General features: G+C 40.6%; 1 protein-coding gene across 1 annotated transcript in view; it reads left to right on the forward strand.

Moving 5' to 3' along the window:
- The first annotated feature begins 1,227 nt into the window (after positions 1-1,227).
- Positions 1,228-21,279, forward strand: part of SETX (senataxin) — a 28,139-nt gene continuing 8,087 nt past the window's right edge. The window contains exons 1-18 of the mRNA XM_010152982.1: positions 1,228-1,407; positions 2,741-2,951; positions 3,131-3,240; positions 4,979-5,198; positions 5,481-5,600; positions 6,567-6,738; positions 8,238-8,328; positions 9,366-10,403; positions 10,586-14,089; positions 14,925-15,024; positions 15,496-15,672; positions 16,349-16,578; positions 17,105-17,272; positions 17,818-17,974; positions 18,805-18,906; positions 19,364-19,476; positions 20,163-20,234; positions 21,109-21,258. Coding sequence (XP_010151284.1) covers positions 1,228-1,407; positions 2,741-2,951; positions 3,131-3,240; positions 4,979-5,198; positions 5,481-5,600; positions 6,567-6,738; positions 8,238-8,328; positions 9,366-10,403; positions 10,586-14,089; positions 14,925-15,024; positions 15,496-15,672; positions 16,349-16,578; positions 17,105-17,272; positions 17,818-17,974; positions 18,805-18,906; positions 19,364-19,476; positions 20,163-20,234; positions 21,109-21,258 — 6,915 coding nt within the window. The remainder of the gene's footprint in view (positions 1,408-2,740; positions 2,952-3,130; positions 3,241-4,978; positions 5,199-5,480; positions 5,601-6,566; positions 6,739-8,237; positions 8,329-9,365; positions 10,404-10,585; positions 14,090-14,924; positions 15,025-15,495; positions 15,673-16,348; positions 16,579-17,104; positions 17,273-17,817; positions 17,975-18,804; positions 18,907-19,363; positions 19,477-20,162; positions 20,235-21,108; positions 21,259-21,279) is intronic.

Consider the following 21,279-nt stretch of genomic DNA (forward strand, 5'->3'; position numbering starts at 1 on the left):
GGCGGTACCGCGGTCCGGCTGAGGCTTCGGTATCCGCCTGCGCCGGTTCGGCATCCCTGCTCAACGTGCGGAGGTAACTTACGCCTTTTCCTAAAGAACGAGAGGATACTGTGCTTCCTGTGCTTGAGTGGCAGAAGGGATTCAGTTGCAAATCAAACCACTTCGGTAAATGTGTTTGATAAGACGTTTGTTAACGTAAATACCTAAGCAATTCTTAGTCTGTAACGTGTGAACCGAACCGATTTCCCATGGCTACTGTTCTGCCCCAGATCCTTGAAGCACCAGCAGGACGCGGATACCGGGGGATGGGTTACTGACCGCGCTGCTGTGCTGTATGGCTGAAGGCGTCAGCCCCCCGCCCCGGCTGCGGGGCAGCGCTGTTCCCGTGCCCCCCATGTGACCTGGCACACCTGCACGGCAGATAGCTCCCTCTCCCAGAGGTGAGTGCTGCAGCGGCTCTTCCCTCGGCATGTATATAGGAGGAAACGTATGGCTTTGTTCTGCGTTTCCCTTTTGCATTCCGTGTTATGCTCAGTAACAATTGCCATCTTTCCTTTTCTGTAGTTAGTTTAAGTGTTCATGCCTTCCCAGTGTTCTGTTGAGGTTTTTCAGACTAGCAGGAGGTCTGAGATGACTGCATTGCTGCTTAGTGAAGAACTTTTAGTTGTAGATGAAGCAATCTGTGGTGAGAATATTTATGATGTTCTTCTAACTATAGTAGTAATGAAGACAGGAAAATTCTGCATAAATATCCTTTGCTTTTGACAACAGGGATTTGTTGACCTATAAATTTTAGCAAGAGATGAAGGAGAAAAAAACCTAATTAAATTTTGTACTTATTAGACCTGTATTCCACAGACACTAGTAAAACAGCATAGCGAACTTCAGCCTGGTAGTTCTGGAAAGTGTGTGTTAAGCGTGGATGAGGGTGTGTTTTGTGCGTAAAGTGAATTTTCACGCGTTGTTTCGTAGTTTGCAAATGATGTAATTTGGCTTCTTTTCGCTGCTTTACTTTTGTTTGCCCTTCGGCAGGCATTTTTCTGTAATGTTGACTTAATGCTTTAATCTCTTTCTTTAATTGCGTGCGCCTATATAAGAAGATCCATGTGTGCTGGTAATCACTTACATAAATCCTGAAACTCATCACACTTGAAAGTTACATATTGTTGTTGCTGAAAGGAAATATTTTGCCACTTTTGTTAATTCTTTCCTTTTTCCATCCAAAGAATGAGCACATGTCGATGGTGTACAAGTGGTGGTTCTGACACCACCGAGCTCCTGAAGAGGTATGCTTCTCAACAGTTGTCCCCGGAAGATCTTGAAGGATCCAGTGATGATCTCTGTTACTGCCTGGAGTGTGTGGTTGAATACCACAAAGCACGGGAAGAATTGCCGAGGTTGCATGAGGTAATCAAGAGATCTGGCTCCTGCCCAGCACTGAGCAGGAGGACTCGAAACTGAAGGAAAACCTCAGAAGAGGCATCTGTGGTCCAGCCTCAGCTCAGGGGAGTTTCCTGCAGGGGTTGTGTTTACTGCTTTTGGGAATATGGGGTATTTTGCTTTTTAACTGTCTACCTTTTAGTATTCGGTTGCAAAGAGCCGATTGTAAAACCAGAAGACCCTCTTGTTTTGCATGTATTCAAATTAGCGAGAGCTAAAACAGTGGTGGGAAGTCGCTAACTAGACATTATAGCTTGAACTTTATTCATGCTGTGATGGTTTGATATCCGGGAAAAAAGAACACCTGACAAACAGCTCAGTTTCTTTAATGTAGTTCCTTCCTGTCTCTGGCTTCTGTTCAGCTTTGGGTCTGGTGTTCTTTTTGGTTGCTTTCATTTCTCATTCAGTTTTCTACTAAGCTTGAATTTTTGAGACTTACTGCAAAGCCTGTGAGATTGTGCATTTAAAACTGACCATAAAAGTTTAAAAACTCTTTATTATAAGCCTTTTATAATTCTCCCTCTTTAGTATCAGATTTTGTATTTTGGAAAGCTGCTTTGCCTTTATTTGTATATGTATGTAAAATGAGTATCTGGAGCTAGTTGATCAGGTGTCTAAAAGCTTGCTGTTTAAATTAGTCAGCAAGAGTGCTCTGGAGGGCGATGCCATCTGCGTGTAGATTGGAAACACATGCAGTGACTGGACTCCTGAAAGTTCCTACAGTTAAGAGACACAGAAAGGAAATAACCTGGGTTTCTAATTGAGGTGTGAAGTAGTTACTTGAGATGAGTGATGTTACGGAAGCCAAATCCCCTATTAATATTTAGCAGGTCGATCAGCCTGTTTGCATTGTTGACATTAACTTCCACTAATACGTTGCAAAATTTGTGAGAAGGCAAGAGTTTAAAATTGTTTTTCCTTTCTTCCTAAATATGATCTTTTTCTGTATCATGCAGTTCTTTTATATTGGCCAATGGAACAAAGTTTTATGACTAACCTATGGCCTGAAATAATTGTGGAAACAGCGTATGAATATTTAGCAGAATTATAAAAATGCTTCAGGTTTGAATGTCAGTCTGTTAAAAATTACTTTATAATCTTAACTGTGAAGTGAGTGTTGTGATTTGCAGTCTGAATGCCATGTCAAAACCTTATTGGTTTCACACCACGCTTGGAAAGAAACTTTTTCAAAATGAAACTAAGTGTTCAAAACCTTGTGGTTTCTGCATGTGGTAATAAATGTCCTTCATCACTTTCTTCACAAATGCACTTTGATCAGTTCTTCTTCCCCACTGAATAGGTGTTGTGGGAGTTGGAAACCTCCCGTCTTGTTGCCCACATTGAGAAATCCGTGCGGGAAGAAGCTGGAGAAGATGATGAGTTGTTTGTAGTGAATGAGACTGGAGAAATGCACATGTCTGGTTTTGTGGGCCCGGATTTTGAGAATAACCTGCGAGTGCCCCTTCTAGAAATACTGAAATACCCATATCTGCTGCTGCACCATAAAGTCAGTATGTATCTTAGAGTGTACAGTTGAAAGGGAATGGTATTGTTCTACTGAGGGGGCTGCAGATAACAAACAGTAGTTAAACTGAAGTACCGGGGTGTGTGTATATATTTGTTGACATTGATTTATTTGTTTTGTGAGCATATAAATTAGGCCTTATTATACCTGTGCTTGTCTCTTTAGGTGAGCTGTGTGTAGAAGTGCTCTGTAGAATGGAAAAAAGTCACAGCTCCTTTCAGGTCTTTGAGAAATATCCAGGAATTTATCTCTTTTTGGTACACCCAAATGAAGTGGTAAGTTACTTTTTCTGTTCCACTACAACTTAGTTTTAAATGATGTCAGAACAGATTCTTATTATTAATGACAAGAATATGAAAATAGTAGCGTTCAGAATTCTAAGTGTTTGATTTTCTGTATTTTTTTTTTTACTGTACATATAAAAATGAGATTTCAGTAGGAGTACAGTTACTCTTGCTGAAGGGGAGAAGACTCTTATTTTGCAATAACTTCTAGAATCACTTTAATGTTTGCATTTAGTCAGCAGAATTTACAGATGCTCAAACTGTAAATTTACGCCTTATAATCCCAAAATAGAATTGCATTTGTAATTTAGTGTATTAATCCCCTTCTCCTTCCCTGTTCTTCCTCCATCCCTAGAAGCTTTCCTGTTTTAGTATTCAGAACCTTAACATTGAAAAAATGAGGATGTAATCACAGAATGGTTTCGGTTGGAAGGGACCTTAAAGATATCTGCTCAGCACTGCACTTTCTCTGAAATGCCCTTTGGTGGTCGCTGAATTTTGTTGTTTCAAGGGGGCAGTGTTGTGTTCAGTGGGTTTGTGTATTCTGTGGTGGGACAACTTGAAATGCTGTAGGTGTGTTTTCTTCTTTTGGCCTGTGTCTGAATCCCTACGGGATATTTTAATATTGAACAGTCAGATCAAAAATTCATCTGAAAGTGTAAACAGGAGAGCTCCTTTATGGTATTTGGAAGTGTCAACTGATCTTCATACCATTCATGCTGGTGCGTGTAGCAGAGGCTGCTCTCTTTTTGAATGCAGTCTCTTCAGAAAGTAAGAAAAAGAGAAATTTTGCAATACTGGAAGTGTCGAGGTTGAAAGGGTTTGAGAGGGTTTGCAGTTGTGGTTGTTAACTGACACTTTAATTTTCTTCCTGGTTAAAAGGATTTGTGAGATTACCAAAAAGGCCTGAGGTTCTCAGAGCAGTAGAGGCATGTCTGAGTGCTTACTTTTTCTACATTGTTCTGAAGATGATGTATTAATCCTGCGAGAAGGCTGTTCCTTCAAACTACATAAACACATCCTAGAACTGAAACTGGTATCAATAATAGGGAAGAGTACTGACAAAATAGCGATAATACAGAGAATTTAAGAATACACATCCTGATTCCATTGGGAGGGCCCGGTGGAACAGTGAGCCCTTGTTGCATGTGCTGTGTTAATACTCAAGGGAGTTTGAGTCCTTTATTTTCATGACCTTACAAAAGGCCCTGTGTGGTGCGCTTGTCTGTGAATTGAATTTGGATGTGTAACGCGCGAAGGAGTGTTGAATTGTAACTCTCAAGTGGTCTGTTTGTTTATATTGGGAGAGTGTGAGTTCTACTGTTGTTTTCCCACCTGCTTTGATGCAGCTTTGGAGAGTCAGGCGACGTTTGCTGGTGGCCAGGTTGTGGCTGTTCCGTTTCCAAGAGTGGCTTGCTTAAACACCAGTGTGGAGTAGAAAATTTCAACTTGTCCTAAGAAACAGTAGAAGATTTAATAGTATTGTTCTTCACGCTTGCTCAAAGTCCGAAGTTTTCGGAGTAGGTCAGAGAATGATTCCGCCAAGGTGAGAAATGACAAGTGTCCTGTGCTGACAACACAGCTGTATACTGTAACCATTACAGATATTACGGAATTAGACAATGTTGGTCAGCAATGTTCAAACAACATAAAGCAAGTACAAAACCAAATGCTAGCCCTTGTCACATGAATCCCAAGGAGTTTTTAACTTTTTTGTTTCAATCCTTAGATTCGTCGATGGGCCATCCTAACAGCAAGGAATTTAGGGAAGGTTGACAGGGATGATTACTATGACTTACAGGAAGTGCTGACTTGTTTGTTCAAAGTTATTGAGTTGGGCCTTTTTGAGAATCCAGATATTTACAGCTTTTCAGTAATCGAAAAGGGTAAACTCATCCTTCTGCCATCTCATTTATATGATACTGCCAACTACAAGAACTACTGGCTAGGTGAGTGTTTATGATCAGAAGTTAATTTGTGCATGTCATCTCTCTCATCTTGTAAGCACTTCTTTCAAGTCAGAGCTCTGCTATTTCATAGGTGCCGTTTTATTTTGGGGGATGTCAAATGGGAAAACAATGTTGCAGTAGGGAGGTAGCGTTTAACTAGTTTCATGTTGCTGCTGATCTTTGGCTATGTAAATGGCATTTGGAAAATGATCCTTGATTTGGTTAAAATTAGAACAAATTTTTGCAAAGATATGAACGGGTTGCTTCCTTTTGGTTTTGTAGGGATCTGTATGTTGCTAACAGTGCTGGAAGAACAAGCGATGGACTCCTTGTTACTGGGCCCAGACAAACAAAATGATTTCATGCAGTCTATACTTCACACCATGGAGAAAGAAGCAGATGGTAACTAATTTTGATACTGAGATTAAGACAGTTCATACTCTATTTTTCATATTTCCTTGTTCAATTGTGTAAATTCTTAGGAGTGTAATGCTGAGGTGACTTTAACTGAGGGTTATTTACCTTCTGGAAGATGGCCAATGTTATACAGTAGTTGGGTGATACTGACAGATACTGAAAAGTGGCATTCAAACTGGTTAAGCTCTAAGGCTGGCTTAGAGGCTTTTAGAGGGCAAATCCATAACTTCTACCATATTATTTTCATTTAATGGACAGGTCGTATGGGAATGTGCATTTCATTGTGTTGTGAAGTTTGAATTTTGGGTCCTAAAATAAACACACACCTTCGGGATTGCCACAGCTTGTTTAAAATTTGACTCTTCAGCCCATCTGCTTTGAGGCAGTCCCTTTTGTAACTGGGTAGAATTCAGATTAGTGGCCCTTGGCCTGTTCTTGTAGGCCACATGCAATGGCATATGCTGGGAATGGCACATGAGCTCAAGACCAGGGCTGCCTCTTAAATGACTAGAGCTTTATTGTGGATATGTTATTTTACATGAGGAATGAAGAACACACTTGAAGGAAAACCAATTGCTTCTAGCTAATTTTGAACTATAGGTTGTCATAGCCGTGTAAGTTGTACCCACTTCTTAGAACAGCACTGCAAAAATCAGTGTGGAAGAGTCCGTTTCATAGAGGTGGGAAATGTTGGTAATGGATATCCAGATTCCTGTTGATTTGAGACTGCATGAAGAACAGTGTCTGTACAGATAAGTGTGGTTGACTTTTTAAAATCTTTTTTTCTTTTACCAGGTTAAAAAGTATAGTTATAACTTACTAGAATACATGTTTTTATATTAGCATTTAAGAAAAATCAATGAAAACCACCTACTTTCAACTTCATCTTAGTCTAAGAATGTGCAGGACTCTTGAATTTCAACTCTCCCCAATATTACTGTTATGTTTCAGATGATTCCTCTGACCCCTTCTGGCCAGCGCTGCATTGTTTCATGGTTATTTTGGATCAGCTCGGATCTAAAGTTTGGGGTCAGCTTATTGATCCTGTCCAAGCCTTTCAAACCATTATCAACAGTGTGAGCTACAACAATGAGATAAAAAATATACGCAATAGCTTTAAGAGGTCAGTTTTGTTTAGAGACTAGAACAGCTTTACCACTTTAGTACCAGGTAGCACAGTAGCTTGGTCTTGGTTTTCTTGTCAGTGCTGCCTTAATTTGTGTTGGGGGAGGGAGATGGCAAGGAAAAAAATCAGATGTTGCAAACTTCAAGCAATAAGAAGATGAAGTAGGTCCCCTGAATTTGTGAGTTCTTTCAAAAAATACACGCTCACTTCTTCTTGAGTACTGTGATGTCTGTTATGCTTTTCAGGATGCTTTTTCCTCGGTCAGGAAGGCTGCTAACTGTTCAGTGCTTACTTAATGCTCTAACCAAGTTGCAGTGAAGTTTAAGGAAGATATTGCCATATCTGAGACTCTTGGTAGAATTATGGAAACTCCAGAATTTTCAGTGGATGACACAGTTTTAGATTTTATTGTAGTTCAGACAACAACTGCTTTTTACTTTCAGCTCATGTTAAGTCTTCAGTATATAATCTCGAGGTTGTATTTACTTAATGGTACTGTATGGTCTTAAAACCTTTTCTGAATGTATTCCCTTCAGGGAAGGTAATGAAGTGAGAATCATGGAACTGGCCTTTAATAGCTTGGATAAGATAGTGAACCGCTGAAAGGAAATGCTTTAAAACACAGAGCAGGCATCAGATAGTCTTTAGAAAGGTTTTATCTTCTGATATCCTAAGACAAAATGGAGCTTTCTGAATCACTTCTGGGTGACAATATTGTCAGCGTTGAACGGAAAGTTCTTGCTGAGTGCAGAAGTGGTTGGTTAGTGCACTGCAAGGAAGTCTAGAAACAGCTTCTGTGAGAACAGAGTTCTGTTATGTAAACTTGAACTCCGTCCTTTGTCATGCTGTCCCTTCTAAGGGGTTTTATAAGAATCCAGGCCCCAAGAGTTCAGGATCATACCTATTTTTGAGAACTGAAATTGTGTCTAATTATAAAAAGCTGGTGGAAAATAGTACCTGGATACCTGTAGTAGTTGTTTTCCTGTGGTACTTTTTAATCGGCTTTGAGGGACAGCATCTACCACGTTCAGCATTTTTATACACATAGTCTATAATGTTATAGGTAGCTACAGATACAGCTATGTGGGATGGTATAGATAGTTGAGGAAGGGGTATGAAAGGAGATTTTCTTCTGTTAAAACAAGCTGTTTGCGTGTTGTGTTCAAATAGTTGTTTAGAAAGTTTGAGGATGTAGCCATGATGGAGCTGCATTTATGCATAAAAAATTAAAATTCTTCTGGGTTTGTTCTAGGTAGTCAAATCCATGACTTAACAGACAGCTCTTTTTCCTGAGGTAGTCACTTCCCCCACCTCTTATGAGAACAAGCTTTACAAGTTTAAAGATTATATCTTTTCCTAGGTATGTTTTATCGCTGACAAGTTCTAATAGTCACGTGGTCAGTATCTGAAAAGTGAAATTTGTGTCTTGGCCAGTTGGCTTTCTTGTAGTTTAAATTGGTTGTGTGGGGTCTGTAATGATTTCTGTTTCTTTGCAGGACAAAATCTGAACCGGACTCAGACTATAATGATGACATGGTTACTTGCAGTCAGATTGTGTATAATTATAACACAGAAAAACCTCAAAAGGTATTAAAAATATTTTATTTCCCTGTTCTTTGAGCTGTGATCACTGAATGACACTGTCAGTTTAAACTGTCTGTAAAACACAGAGGGGAAGATACTCTGTTTCTGCTAGTAATGTTGTAAAGAAAATATTACATAATAGTGTCACTATTGTGTGCCTTAAATAGCCAGTCTGGTCACTTCTTGGTTACCTGGTACTTTCAGAGTCTAAGAGGAAAGAAGAACATGTTGTGAGTTAGGCAGAGACGGTACTAAAGCCCAAGAATTCGTATCAAGATTGAAATGAACATTGGCACCCAAAAGGAAACTCTGAATTCAATTTAAAAGAAAAGTGGCTGCTTGAGTTCCTGTATCTTACTGTTTGCTTCTCAGTGTTCCAAACTAATATATTTAGTGTGGAGTCATGAGTTATGCATTGGTTTACTTTCAGATGTTAGCCTGTGCTCCAGAATGGCTTTGTGGTGGTGGGTATGGTTGTTACAAAGCAGGAGAAACATTTGGGAGTGTGTACTCTTGATGTTGGTGTGTTGTGTTTATGAAGTGTCTTTTAAAGGCTTTAAAAGTATATTTGGTTATCTGAGGTTAAATTATGTCAGCCTAACAACGTCTTTGGAGGGTTTGACAGTGATTTTGTAAAGGAACTACTACTTGACACTTATTTCACAGGATACATTTCAGGAAATGAGTTCCTTATGTGTGTATTGGTTTGAACTTTTTTTTTTTTGCATTTTTCTAATTTAGATTTTGACTTATATTAATACATAGGAGATGCTATCATTTACTCAACATATTAGAGAGAGAGTAACTTTTACAACTAGAAAAAAACCTGGCAGATTGCACGGTGCGGGCATGCGTAATGAGGATTGTGTGGCGAATTTATTTTTCAGGATACTGGATGGGAGAATGCCCTTTTTCCAGACTACTGCCCTAACATGTACGAAGATATGATTAGAGAGTAACTTTTACAACTAAAAAAAACCTGGCAGATTGCACGATGCGGGCGTGCGTAATGAGGATTGTGTGGCGAATTTATTTTTCAGGATACTGGATGGAAGACTGCCATTTGTCCAGACTACTGCCCTAACATGTACGAAGATATGCAAACGCTGGCTAGTGTGCTTCAGTCTGATATTGGCAGAGAAATGCGGGTCCATCAGAGCACGTTTCTGTGGTTCATCCCTTTTGTTCAGTCGCTTATGGATCTCCAGGACTTGGGTGTAGCATATATAGTGGAGGTCATTCACTACCTCTGCTCGGAAATCAAAGATATTCTCCAGGAAAGAATCCAGCAGTGTGACAAAGTCTCTGAATTTTTCCTCCTGATCTTGGTGTCCATTATTGAACTACACAGAAATAAAAGGTGCCTGCATTTGCTATGGATTTGCTCCCAGGAATGGGTGGAAGCAGTGGTGAGAAGTGCGAAGCTTCCAGCTGTAGCATTTACACGCTGCACTGAAAAAGCATCTGGACACTCTGTGAGAGGTTCACCAGCGGCATCTTTACAAACTTCTAACTCTGTGCAGCACGCCTGTGTGCAGCTGATACGCAGCCTTCTTAGAGAGGGCTATCAAATTGGGCAGCATGCTGTTTGCAAGCAATACCTAGACAAACTCAATCTTCTTCTGCGAGGAAATCTGTCTTTAGGTTGGCAGCTGAACATCCAGGAGACCCAGGAATTACAGTTGTGTCTAAAGCAGGTTATAAGAAGTATAAAGGACAGAACTTTGAATACCCTTGTGTCAGTAAGAAACAGTGCAAACTCTACCATTTCTGTAAAGCAGGAGAAGAGTGCACATGGTGGTGGATGCATGATGGGCTTCCATGGCAGACATGACGTTTACGCAGTCTTCGCTGTCACATCGAAGGAAGGAGGAGGTGAAGATTGTCGGGACAACCCTTTCCACAGGAGAAAGAGAAGAGATGCATCTAAAAGTTCAAGATCTGGGACATCCGTAGAGAGCGTCCTGATGAATATTAATAAGGAAGTTAATGACTTGGTGACTCAGGAATGCGGCTGCCCACAGAACTCTTTGGCAACTAAAAGATGTGGGACAGTTCAGGAAAATGCAAATGATCTTGTGGCAGGGAAAGGCGTTACGAATAATCGGTGCTCTAATGCGATGCATCTAAAAGTTCAAGATCTGGGACATCCGTAGAGAGCGTCCTGATGAATATTAATAAGGAAGTTAATGACTTGGTGACTCAGGAATGCGGCTGCCCACAGAACTCTTTGGCAACTAAAAGATGTGGGACAGTTCAGGAAAATGCAAATGATCTTGTGGCAGGGAAAGGCGTTACGAATAATCGGTGCTCTAATGCCCAGTGTTCAGATCTCAGAAGTGGAGAGTTGGCGAACAAATGTGAAGCAGGACCCGTAACACCAATACGTCCGGCTGCGCAAACTCCTCCTGGTTCTCCAGAGTGTGTTTACAGCTCAGAGGGAAACAAAAGCGATCCGTCTCCCAGTTACTCTTTGAAGCATAAAGCAGATGCGTATAGATTCAAAGCTTTGAAAAACACGGTGCAGAAAATTGAATGGTCCTCCAGAGCGTTGCAGCCAGCGAAGCCACACGACTTGAAAAACTGCAGTTTGGCAACGCGTGCTTCAGAAGCAGAGCAACCCAAGTTTTACGCTGGCCACCTGTGCACAAGCGACAGCGAACACCAGGGAGCGAATACAGTGTGTGACAGTGAAATCTCTGCAGATGCTCCATCTTCAAAGGGTTGTGAAAGTACGCGGGAGAAAAGTGTCAGCAGTGCTTCTCAATCCAGACTGGTCCCAACTAAACGGGTGTCAAAAGCAACACCACTAGATAGCTCCAGCTCCTCTGAAGATGAACCTGCTGAGCAGGAAGATGAAGATGGTGCCTTGCATTCAGGGATTAGTGACACCTTACTGAAAAAAGTATCCACTGAAGAAAAATCAAGTTTGTTGTTCAAATCTCTGTTTAAGAAAGACACTGACATGCAAAACACAGACAAGGAACAGCTTAATTTAAATGACTTGGTTAAATGTGACCATAAAGTTCAAATTTCAAAGACATTTTGTGCGGATAAAACTTCAGCAAAAGGTCGTGTTCCATCTAGCTCTGACAACGAGAGACATCTGTCCAACCCTGCTCCTCAGATCTGGCCATGGTCAATGAAGTGTGAATCAAGTGACAGGTTGTTGAAATTTTCAGAATATTTCAAGAAAGAAAACAGTTCAGTGGGGAAGAAAGAGGACACTATGGATATGGTTTCTGAAGACAATACTTCAACAGATTCCCAGGTTGATAGAGAACTCAGTAAATTATCTTTAGCTGCTTATGCCAAAAGTGTTAATTTTCAATTTGACTCAAACCAAGAAAGCTCAGTACATCACAATGTATGTGATATTAAAAGGAAAGTGAAGGGTGCTGTAAGATCTTCATGTGATAGCCAAAGTACCAAGTCTCCCTGTGACGCAGATTGCCCTGACAATCAAGTCATTATAATTTCAGACTCTTCTGATGAAGAAAGAGGTGTGTCTGACAAGGAGAACACACGAAAAAAGAATGAAAATATGTCCCCCCAAAAGCAGCCTTCAACTTCCAGCTGCACTTCTGATAGTGATATCAAAACAGAGTCGAAGACTCCAAGCTCTCACCTGTCAGTGGAAGACTGCGACTCGCAGTACTTTGAGTTTGAAACACAAGTTGATGTCTTTTCGGTTTGGGAAGATACTCAGGATTATAGTATGGAAGCAACTCAGGAGTATAAGCAAGATCACGTTACAACATGTGCTGACAGCAGTAAGCCAGCTGACTTCGTGTATGATCACACAAATGACTGGGGCTACGATATGGACTACTTGAGTGATGGTACTATGGAAGAAGCAGACTCGATAGAAAAGCAGATGGAAGATACTTCTCATCAGAAGGAAGTGGATAATATGAAAGAAGTGACTAATTCAACATTGCAAGAATCTGTTAGTGAGGGAAATGCAAAAGATCAGCTGGACAGTTTTGCAGACAAAGGTGCTGTTGCTAAAGGCTTCAGCCTGGCCTCAAAATTGACTGAACCAAGAGCATCTACCTCTAACATCTCATTAGCTTCGAAGTTGGCCCTTAAGAAAAACAGCGCGAGTCCACAGAAGAACATAGCAAAAGCTAAAGCAGCAAGAACTGTTCAAAGAAGTCCTAAAAAACCTCCTGTTTTTAAAACTGTACAAAATAAGAAACTACTTCAAAGTACGTCAAAAGTTTCTCAATGTGGCAGGTCACTGCCTGCTGTGGTTCCTCCAAAGAAAGTTCGGCAGTGTCCTGCCCCAGCGTCAACTGCAGAAAAACTTGGTCTGAAGAAGGCCCCCCGCAAGGCGTTCGAGTTCTCCCAGCGCTCGTTAGAGAGCGTCGCTCAGTTGCGCAGCTATGGTAAAGCTGCAGGGAGAGTTGGAGCTGCACAGAAACAGAAGATTAAACTAATCACTCCTCGGACCTTGTCTGTAAAACATAATAAAAAATTGCTGGCCTGCCAAGATCTTCAGTTTCTAAGGCAGATGAGGCCCCAAAAAGATGTCAGGGTGAAAAATCTCACAGGGCGTTCTGAGAATAGACACAAAAAAGTTAGAGTGGATGCAGAATCTACGAAGCAAAAGCCTAGGAGTTTTGAACTGGCATCTGTCAAAGGAGTTTCTGAAAACGGAAATGGGGAAAGAAGGGAGGAGGATGTTTCTCCCTTTGCCAGTGAGAAAAAGTTTGAAAGCCCCTCCGTGGAGGGGGAGACGTGTGTCTTTAAAATTCCTAGTTCTTCAGACTTGAACAGGAAATCAGAGGGTACCAGTATGATGGTTTCTCCTGTTCCTATGGATTCAAGCCTCTCTTCCACTGCACTTGCTGGAGATGAGAAGGGTGAACCTTCAGGAAAAGGTTGCATTGACCAGTTTACGTGTGAGAAGACAACTTCAAAAGAAAATGGCTGTAAACCAGATGAAAACAGTGAAGATGATGATGATGATCTGTTTTTAACTCAGTTAGATCCTGTGGATATGGAATTATGTTCTCAGGAAGAAAGTGTTCAAGATACTACATCAGCTAGTAAAGGACTAGAGGAAGTGAGTAGTGCTGAAAGCCTTCAGCAGAACAGATCCGTGACTGCTGTGAAATGCAAGCACAGAGACTGTATGGAAAAAGCGGAAGAACCAGGGGAGTACTGTGGTAAGCATTCAGCCGCCTGCTCAGCAGCAGATCACTTGTTTGCCAAACCTTTCCTGCCGTCGTCTAAACCAAGAAAGCCTTCCACTACCAAGATTTTCAGCGCAGTAAGTTCTTCGCGGAGTGCAGCCTTCAGCAAGGATCTTGAAGATGGTAAAAAGCTACCACCAGCTTCAAAAAGCAAAGCGAACGCAGGAAAACCAGTGGCGGTCAGGCCGCCAGCTCCAAAGGCTGCACCAGCAGGAAATCAAACACGCGCGCCTGCGAGTTTCGGCAACGTACCTCAACCCCACGCTTCTAGTAACGTGCTCCAGCCACTAAATAGGCAGAATGAGAGTGCTGCGAGTGTTTGCAGAAGGCCTGCCCGAGAGGCGTGTTACTCTTCCTTTCTTGGCGCTCAGCAGCGTGATCATAGTGTTTTTGTCAATGAAGTGCTGAAGTGGACTTACGAAATGTTTGTGAACGCCAGCCAGTTTGGACCTCCAAGTACTCTCCTGCATTCTGTAGTAGCCCCTGTTCCTGTCCAGTTTCAGGGATACAATGACTATTTTGATACATTTTTCCCCTTGATGATGCTAAATGCCTTTGAAACAGTAAGTAGCTATCTGCTTCTTGGCTTGTTTTTATCAACCCTTGTAAATGTTACTGAGAGATTAAGAACTGGGTTTTGCCTTCTGTTTACCTCCTGAAAACGTTCAGATACAGAGCTGAGTAGAGGAAGGATTTTAGACAGTTATGTTTAAGATTGGAGACAGTGTCATTAACCTTAGTGAAGTGCTTTTTGGGGTTCACATCCACAGTAGCATGTAAAAGGAGGTGATTCCTCTTGCTTTTTAGTGTATAAAGTTTAAACCAGGAATCTTTGCTTAAGAAACAGGTGTTTCAATGACAGTGTCTGTAAAAAGAGGCTAAGAACGTGATGTTTTCATTATGTTGAGAAATTATGTGAGTGGGTAGGTTAATCTGAGAAGTTTCTTTTCCAAATAGCTTAATTTTAATAGTTTAATAGTGAGAAATCATAGCCTTCGTTCAGTTCAAGTCTGTATGCTTTCAAGTTCAGTCACTGCATCACTTGTCCCGCACAAGTAGCGTAGGTGATGAGGTCAGTACTGAAAGTACTGATATTTTAAGGTGGAAATGGAAGGCGAGGGAACCCACGTTTGTTTTGAAGAGCTTTGTAAAAAAAGTACATTGGATTGGGTGGGTGGGGAGGAAGCGCTTCCGTTTGCCCTGTGTGTGTTTATGTGTAATGTGGATGGATATATGAAAAAAAGAAATGGGTAAGATTCTTCAGTGCCTGTACTTCACAGTCTGTTAGCTTTCTCTTATTTCTGCTTAGTATATTTGCCCCTTGAGTTGTGATAAGCTGTTCTGATACACTAAACCCTTCAAAGCATTTTTATTCAGCTTTTACTTTCCAACATGTAGCTGGCACAAGACCGGATAGAAAATCAGAAAGTAAGAGAGAAGAGTTACTACTTCTGCTTGCAGAGCTTCTCTGCTGACTTGAATGCAGCAGAATTTACAGGTTAAGTATTCTAACTTTTAATTAGACAATGTCTTATAATGAGCTAGTGGAAATTTAAAAATTTGCTTTAAATACAAAGGTCATTTTATTAGAGGATATTGAATTTGCTATTATACAGAATGCATGTATTTTATGGGGAATTTGTGCCTAAAGTGTTCAGTACAGAAGGTTATTTGACTGCTGTTGGGATAATTTCCATTTTGCTCATTTGGGATTTTGTTTCTTCTTTTCATAAATAAAATAGTCCTTGACTTGCTCTATGTTTATACAATGCTATGTTCAGGCTTAAGAATGCAGGATGGACTTAAACCTCATCGTAGTCTTTCGCTATAGCTTTTAATAGCTCTGGACATTAACAGATGGGTGTTACTGAAGTATGTGCAATATGTTGATCGCAGTACTTCTATAGTCCAAAAGTAATTGTAACCATTTTCCTTTTAATGTTCTAATTTTAAAATGTATTTTGTGTAGCTCAACTTCGAGAAAGTGATTTGGCAAGGCAGCTTCATCCGAAGGAGGATGACTTAATTTTTTTGGTAGTCCAAAAGAAAAAAGACGCCTATAGGGAAGAAAGTGAGACAGAGAACCATGTAGTTCATCACGTTGGTCTTGTGACACGATTTTCTCGTGCGTCTGGCTGTTTAGCTAGTAAGTAAATGGGGTTGAAATAACTGTTGGTACTGCAAAATGCTTCTTTATAGCTGGTGGTTGACAGTTGTAATGTATTACTTTCCTCAGAAGAATGGGGATTGTTCTTCTACAGTAGGATGTCTGTTACATGCTAGAAGCTTTGTAAAAAGCCAGGAGCTGGAGCTGCACAGCTGCTTTCCATGTATTTTTCTAGGGAATTCCTTAAACACAGATGGTAATAGTTGGTGTAAGAACAGAAACTAATGGTGACTAGGTGCTCTGCATCTTCAGGAGTGCATTGCTGTAAGATAGGAAGTGCCGTGAACCTCAGTGGTCCTGCTGACTAAAACGTTCAGTCTTCTGGAAGTCAAGTGGTGAATTACCAGGATTACCAAGTATCAAGATTAATGCTGCTTGATTAAAACAGATGGGAGTTGCTTTACAAAACAATGTAGGGTGTTTCTGTTTTGGGGTTTTTTTTTGGGGGGGAGGGGAAGGGATGAGGGGTAGAAAGGGGTTTGAGGTTTTTTTTGAAGATTAGATGTTGGCTCCCTAATAGAAGGCAGCACCTGGTTCTGGTGAATTCTTTGAGTGGCCTGTTTGAATATCTTTCAGTTAACAATTTGGGTATTCTTTGAATTAACAACTGGTGGTGGTTTGGTTTTTTTTTCTTTTCTCACTCTCCTTTTAATAGGACAAAAGGAGCAGCACAGAGCCTGTCATCTTTCTGTAAAAACTCGAGGCAATTTGTCATGCTTCATAAATAAGCAAGTGAAGTGTGTGGTGGTCGGCTCCCTGGTGACCACACACCGGACATTCAAAGGTCTGGTACTGTTGAACAGGAGTCCCCTCGCTAAACCCATCATAAACCCAAGTTACAGTGACTTCTGTCCCAGAGACTTGCCTGTGGCTTCAGAAAGTGACGTAAGTCCTGCAGCTAGAAGTGATAGGGATGACAAAATGGGCATTTGGATCTCATGAGTTTTGCAAAACTGGATTTGCATGCTGTTTTATGAGCTGACTGTGTGCAAATAGACAAATTTCAAAAGCACTGAGGCACTGTGCTTTTCAGAGTTGGTTTATTGGGTGATGGAGAGGAGTCTGAATTTGCTCAGGGGTCTCTGCTGTATTGCAGTAGATAATAGTAGTGCATTGCAAGCAGCTTTCAGGGTGGTTTTTCCTTACTGGAGAGGTGTCTGTTCAGGAAATAAGGTGCAGTATGGAAAAGGTAATGCAAAATGAAGGTGTGCAGATTAAACAATCACTGCAACTTTTGGGATAGGATTGGGTTTGCATTTAGCAAACTTAGAATCAAAAGCTTCCATGCCCTTCAAGTTTTTGAGTTGTAATTTTTGGGGGGTGAGGGACATTCTGAAAATAGCTATAATGAACATGGGAGGTTTGATCAACATTTAGTAATTCATTGTTTTCCCCCTGTCTGTTCCCTCAGGCATTGGAGATGAATAAATACAATGAAGATCAAAAGAGAGCCATTGAGACAGCTTATGCCATGGTAAAGCAACATCCTGGGCTTCCCAAGATCTGCCTCATCCACGGACCACCTGGAACAGGGAAATCGAAAACTATTGTTGGACTTCTGTCTCGTGTTTTGAGAGAAGTAAGCGAACGTGAACACGATCATCATGTTCTGCTCTTCAGTTTCCCAATGGAAGTCAGTGATAGCTTAAACTAAATGGAAGTGTAGTATTGGTAATTGCTGGGGGTGTAATTAATTAAGATGACTTAATTAAATCTGTACTGTATGGGGTGTAAAGGTGGAAGTAATACCTTTTGGGCATCTTGAAAAACAGTGTATGGAACTTCAAGAGTAAAATCAAGGAAGCATGCACAATCAGTAGTATGTTACCTAAAAAAACCTTAATATTTTGTGCTATTAAAGGATGTTATTTGGCCTGTCCCAATTCAAGGTTTTCAAATTGGCATCCAGTTTCATCAAGTACATCATTGCTGAAGGGAATTTTTGCAAATAGCATTAATGCATTTGACTTGTTTCTCAGTATTAGACATAGCTTAAGAGGTGTTCAGGTGCAGTAGTCCCCGTACTCTGCCTGCTGAGGAAGCTGAGCGTACTGCCTGGCTTTTAAACCGCAAATGAAAACAATCTAAAAAGCCTGTTTTGTTTTATTGGTGATTCATTCACAGAACACTAGGAATGAGAAAGCAACTCAAAAAACACATTCCAGGATCAAGCCAAACCGTTTTCTAGTTTGTGCACCATCAAATGCTGCTGTGGATGAACTAATGAAAAAGATCATCGTTGCATTTAAGGAAAAATGCCAAAACAGACAGGAGGCTTTGGGTATGGTTTATATTAAAATTCTGTTTGTCTGTGAAGTAGACAAAACCTGAAGGAGTAACTGGAATCGTTGATTACATATGATACTTACATGCTACTCTAAGCAGCTTTTTTCCCTTGCCAGACATGACTGGTACATCCTCATGCTGTTATTAATTTTAATGTGCTTTTCTAAAAAGTGTACTATGTTTTTTTAAATAAGCTGCACTTCGTCTTTATGCAGACATCGACCCTTTCCTCACAGTGTTAGTTTCAGTTCACCAGTTTTTAAGTAGTCCTTAAAGATTTGAACACAAGACTTGATTTTTTGAATCAAGTTGGATGTCGCTGGCCATGCTAAACAGACTGAAAATTTTGATGTGTCAGCGCCTCTCACTTTTTTTTTTCCCCTCCTCCTAGTTTGTGACTAATACAAAGTAGATGAATTTGGAACAAGGCATTCAGTCTGTGGTGAGGAAAAAATTCTGCATTGTAACCAAATGTTAATTTGGCATTGACTTACCGGCTGACTCTGTGTTTTTCTAACGCAGGAATGCTAAGTTTTATATAAGCTTGAGGAAAAAGAGGTGATTCTGTAAATTCAAAATAACTTTCTTCACTGTTAGCCACACTAAAATATAGGCAACTTTTTTTGAGTTTGAATTACTGAGCTTTGTTGTAGGTGTGTTTAGGTAAGTACAAGTAAATTGTTGCAATCCCCTGAAAAGCATAAACTGAGAAGCCTTGTATGATATCGTGATGCTTAGATTTATTTTTTCCTCTTGTACCAAAATGCAGAGACAATTGGAGCAATCGAAACGGAAGTATTTTGACTCTTGATTTTTTGTAAACAGGAAATTGTGGTGATATCAAATTAGTGCGACTTGGTGCTGAAAAAGCAATCAACAGTGAAGTCCGGGCATTTAGCCTGGATCAGCAAGTTGAACATAGAATGAGTAAGTAACATGCAAATCACATTTTTCTTCAGCCTTTAAGAGCTTGATGATGTGCTGTACTTAGGGTCCTGTGTCCTTTAAGAAGGAAGACCTGGTAAAAGATTTTTCTGCAACAGTACTTCATAAGTGTTGTTTTTCTCAGTCTTAGTGAGAAAGTGTCAGCTTACATATTGCCTAAAATCTAAGCAAAACCAGAGATAAGCAAGTTGACTTCTTTTTAAAAAAGAAATTATAAGAAATGCATGTTAAAGCTATCATTTTTAGCAGTGTGGCTCTGCAGCATTTGAGAGCTACAGCTGGAACCAACTCAGTATCTTCCTTTTACAAGATAACACTTCAATAGAAAAAGGGAAAATGCAACAAAATTGATTTGTCCGTTTGTGCTTAATAACTTAAGAGCAATGCTACTGTAACATACGTTTTCTATTCCTCTATGTTTTCCTTTGTTCTGTTATAGAAAGAAAGCCAGCTGACTCTGACCAGGATATTCAGAAGAAAAAAGAAGCTCTGGATCAGCAGCTGGACATGCTGTCCCGTCAGCGTGCCATGCACAGATGTCAGAAGAGTGAGGTAGTAAGATAATAGTATTTTTAATACTGTTTGTGTGGTTTTTTTGTATTCATAACTGAATCCAAAGAGTAAAGAACTCTCTTCCTTTTAATGCCATCTCTGAGCAGTAACTGTCTCTTCCCCTGCTTTTTCAACTAATGGAAATGTTGGTTGGCGCCCTGAAAGGGAATGCAGACCTTAACATCAGGGATTTTTTTTGTCTATCTGTACTGGTATTTTCAGGTCAGTCGTGCCACTTTGCGTCTTTGTTTGGTTCTGTGACTGGTGTAGCCGTATTTATAGAACGTAATGATTTAACTTGTGTACTTCAGAGCTCTGCCTAACTGGAAGTAGTAAGATACCTTGCAATTTGAGATTTTTGGGGTATGTATTGCACTTGAAGTTTTCCATTTTTCTTGTCTAAAAACTTAGCATTTGTGCTCAAATTACAGATTCCTGACTGTAAACTGCTTTCCCAGTTGCACAGAAATGTGGAGTGTAGTATTGTGTATGGAAGGTCTTAAATATGTTGAGTGTTTTTGAAGAAACTGATCAGCTCTTCCAGACAAGTTTGATATTAAAAGAGAGTCTGAACAAGTCTAGATGTTTAGGAAATGAATTGTGGTATGGCAGGAAAAAAGTATATGGGAAATGTGTGTTAATTACTCGTGATACTTACGTGGCTTCTCTTTCTTCCCCCATCTAAGAGTCAAATGTTAGATGATGAGATTGGCAGACTTTCCAAGGAGAGACAACAGCTTGCTTCTCAGCTAAAGGAGGTGGGAATTTGTCTCTCGGGCAGCTCTGTAATAAACCTCAGCTAAGCTATTTACGTGCTTGCTATCTGTTAATTGTGGTGGAGATCTGGTTTTGATATGGCTGGGAGTATTTGTAGAGTAAGAGGTAAAAAGATGAAGGTCATAAGGTGAGTAAGTTACGGACAGACTGGTGTGAAATCCAGATGTGCTCTGGCTGCATATTGCAAAAAAACCCTGAATGGGCATATTCACTCTTAGAATTAATTTTAAATGAAATGTATATTTGGCAAAGGTGGTTAGAGAAATGCGCGTGTCCTCACGTTCTAGGATGTCCTAGTATCTTCATCACCGCTTTCGTGCCCATTATAGTCCTGCTGGAACTGTGACACTTTAAAATGTTTCCAACTAAAACAACAGCTGAAAGTTTTGGTGGTGTGGGGGTGCGTGTGTGTGTGAAAGGAGGGTAGGTTTAAGGTGGAAATAGGCACTGACAGCAAGACCAGTAATTAAGGCTGGGTCGCACAAACCATGAGATGACTGAAGGTTTAGCTTTAGCAAATACATGCTGATGCTTAGGGGTCGTGGAGGTTTGGAGTCACAAATGTGATGGCAAACTAAACTTTGCTCACAGTTACGGTGTCTGGATTGTATAGCTGTAGAGATGGAGGAATGAATCTTTCCAGTTTGCCACCCCTAAGGTGGTGTAACTTAGTGAGAGTAGCGCTTCAGTTAAGCCAACTTGTGACTTTCATTTGTAATACTGGAGGTGGTTTTGTTGGGATGATGCGTTAGGCATGATCTGTTTGGCGGTTAGATTGTACAGGCAGTTAGAGATTGCTCTAAGGTTGTTCGGGAAAACTACGAGAGGAGACATGGTATCCTGTTGTATTTGAAGGTTCGAGGGCAATCTCAGAAAGTCCAGATGGATATCATCTTGGAGTCCGACATCATCTGCTGCACCCTGAGCACGAGTGGAGGAAGCCTGCTGGAATCTGCGTTTTGGCGGAAAGGACTCGATCCTTTCAGCTGTGTTATTGTGGATGAGGTCAGTAAAGCTATTTAGAGC

The sequence above is a fragment of the Eurypyga helias genome, unplaced genomic scaffold (genome assembly GCF_000690775.1).
Source record: "Eurypyga helias isolate BGI_N326 unplaced genomic scaffold, ASM69077v1 scaffold4086, whole genome shotgun sequence".
Lineage (NCBI taxonomy): Eukaryota > Metazoa > Chordata > Aves > Eurypygiformes > Eurypygidae > Eurypyga > Eurypyga helias.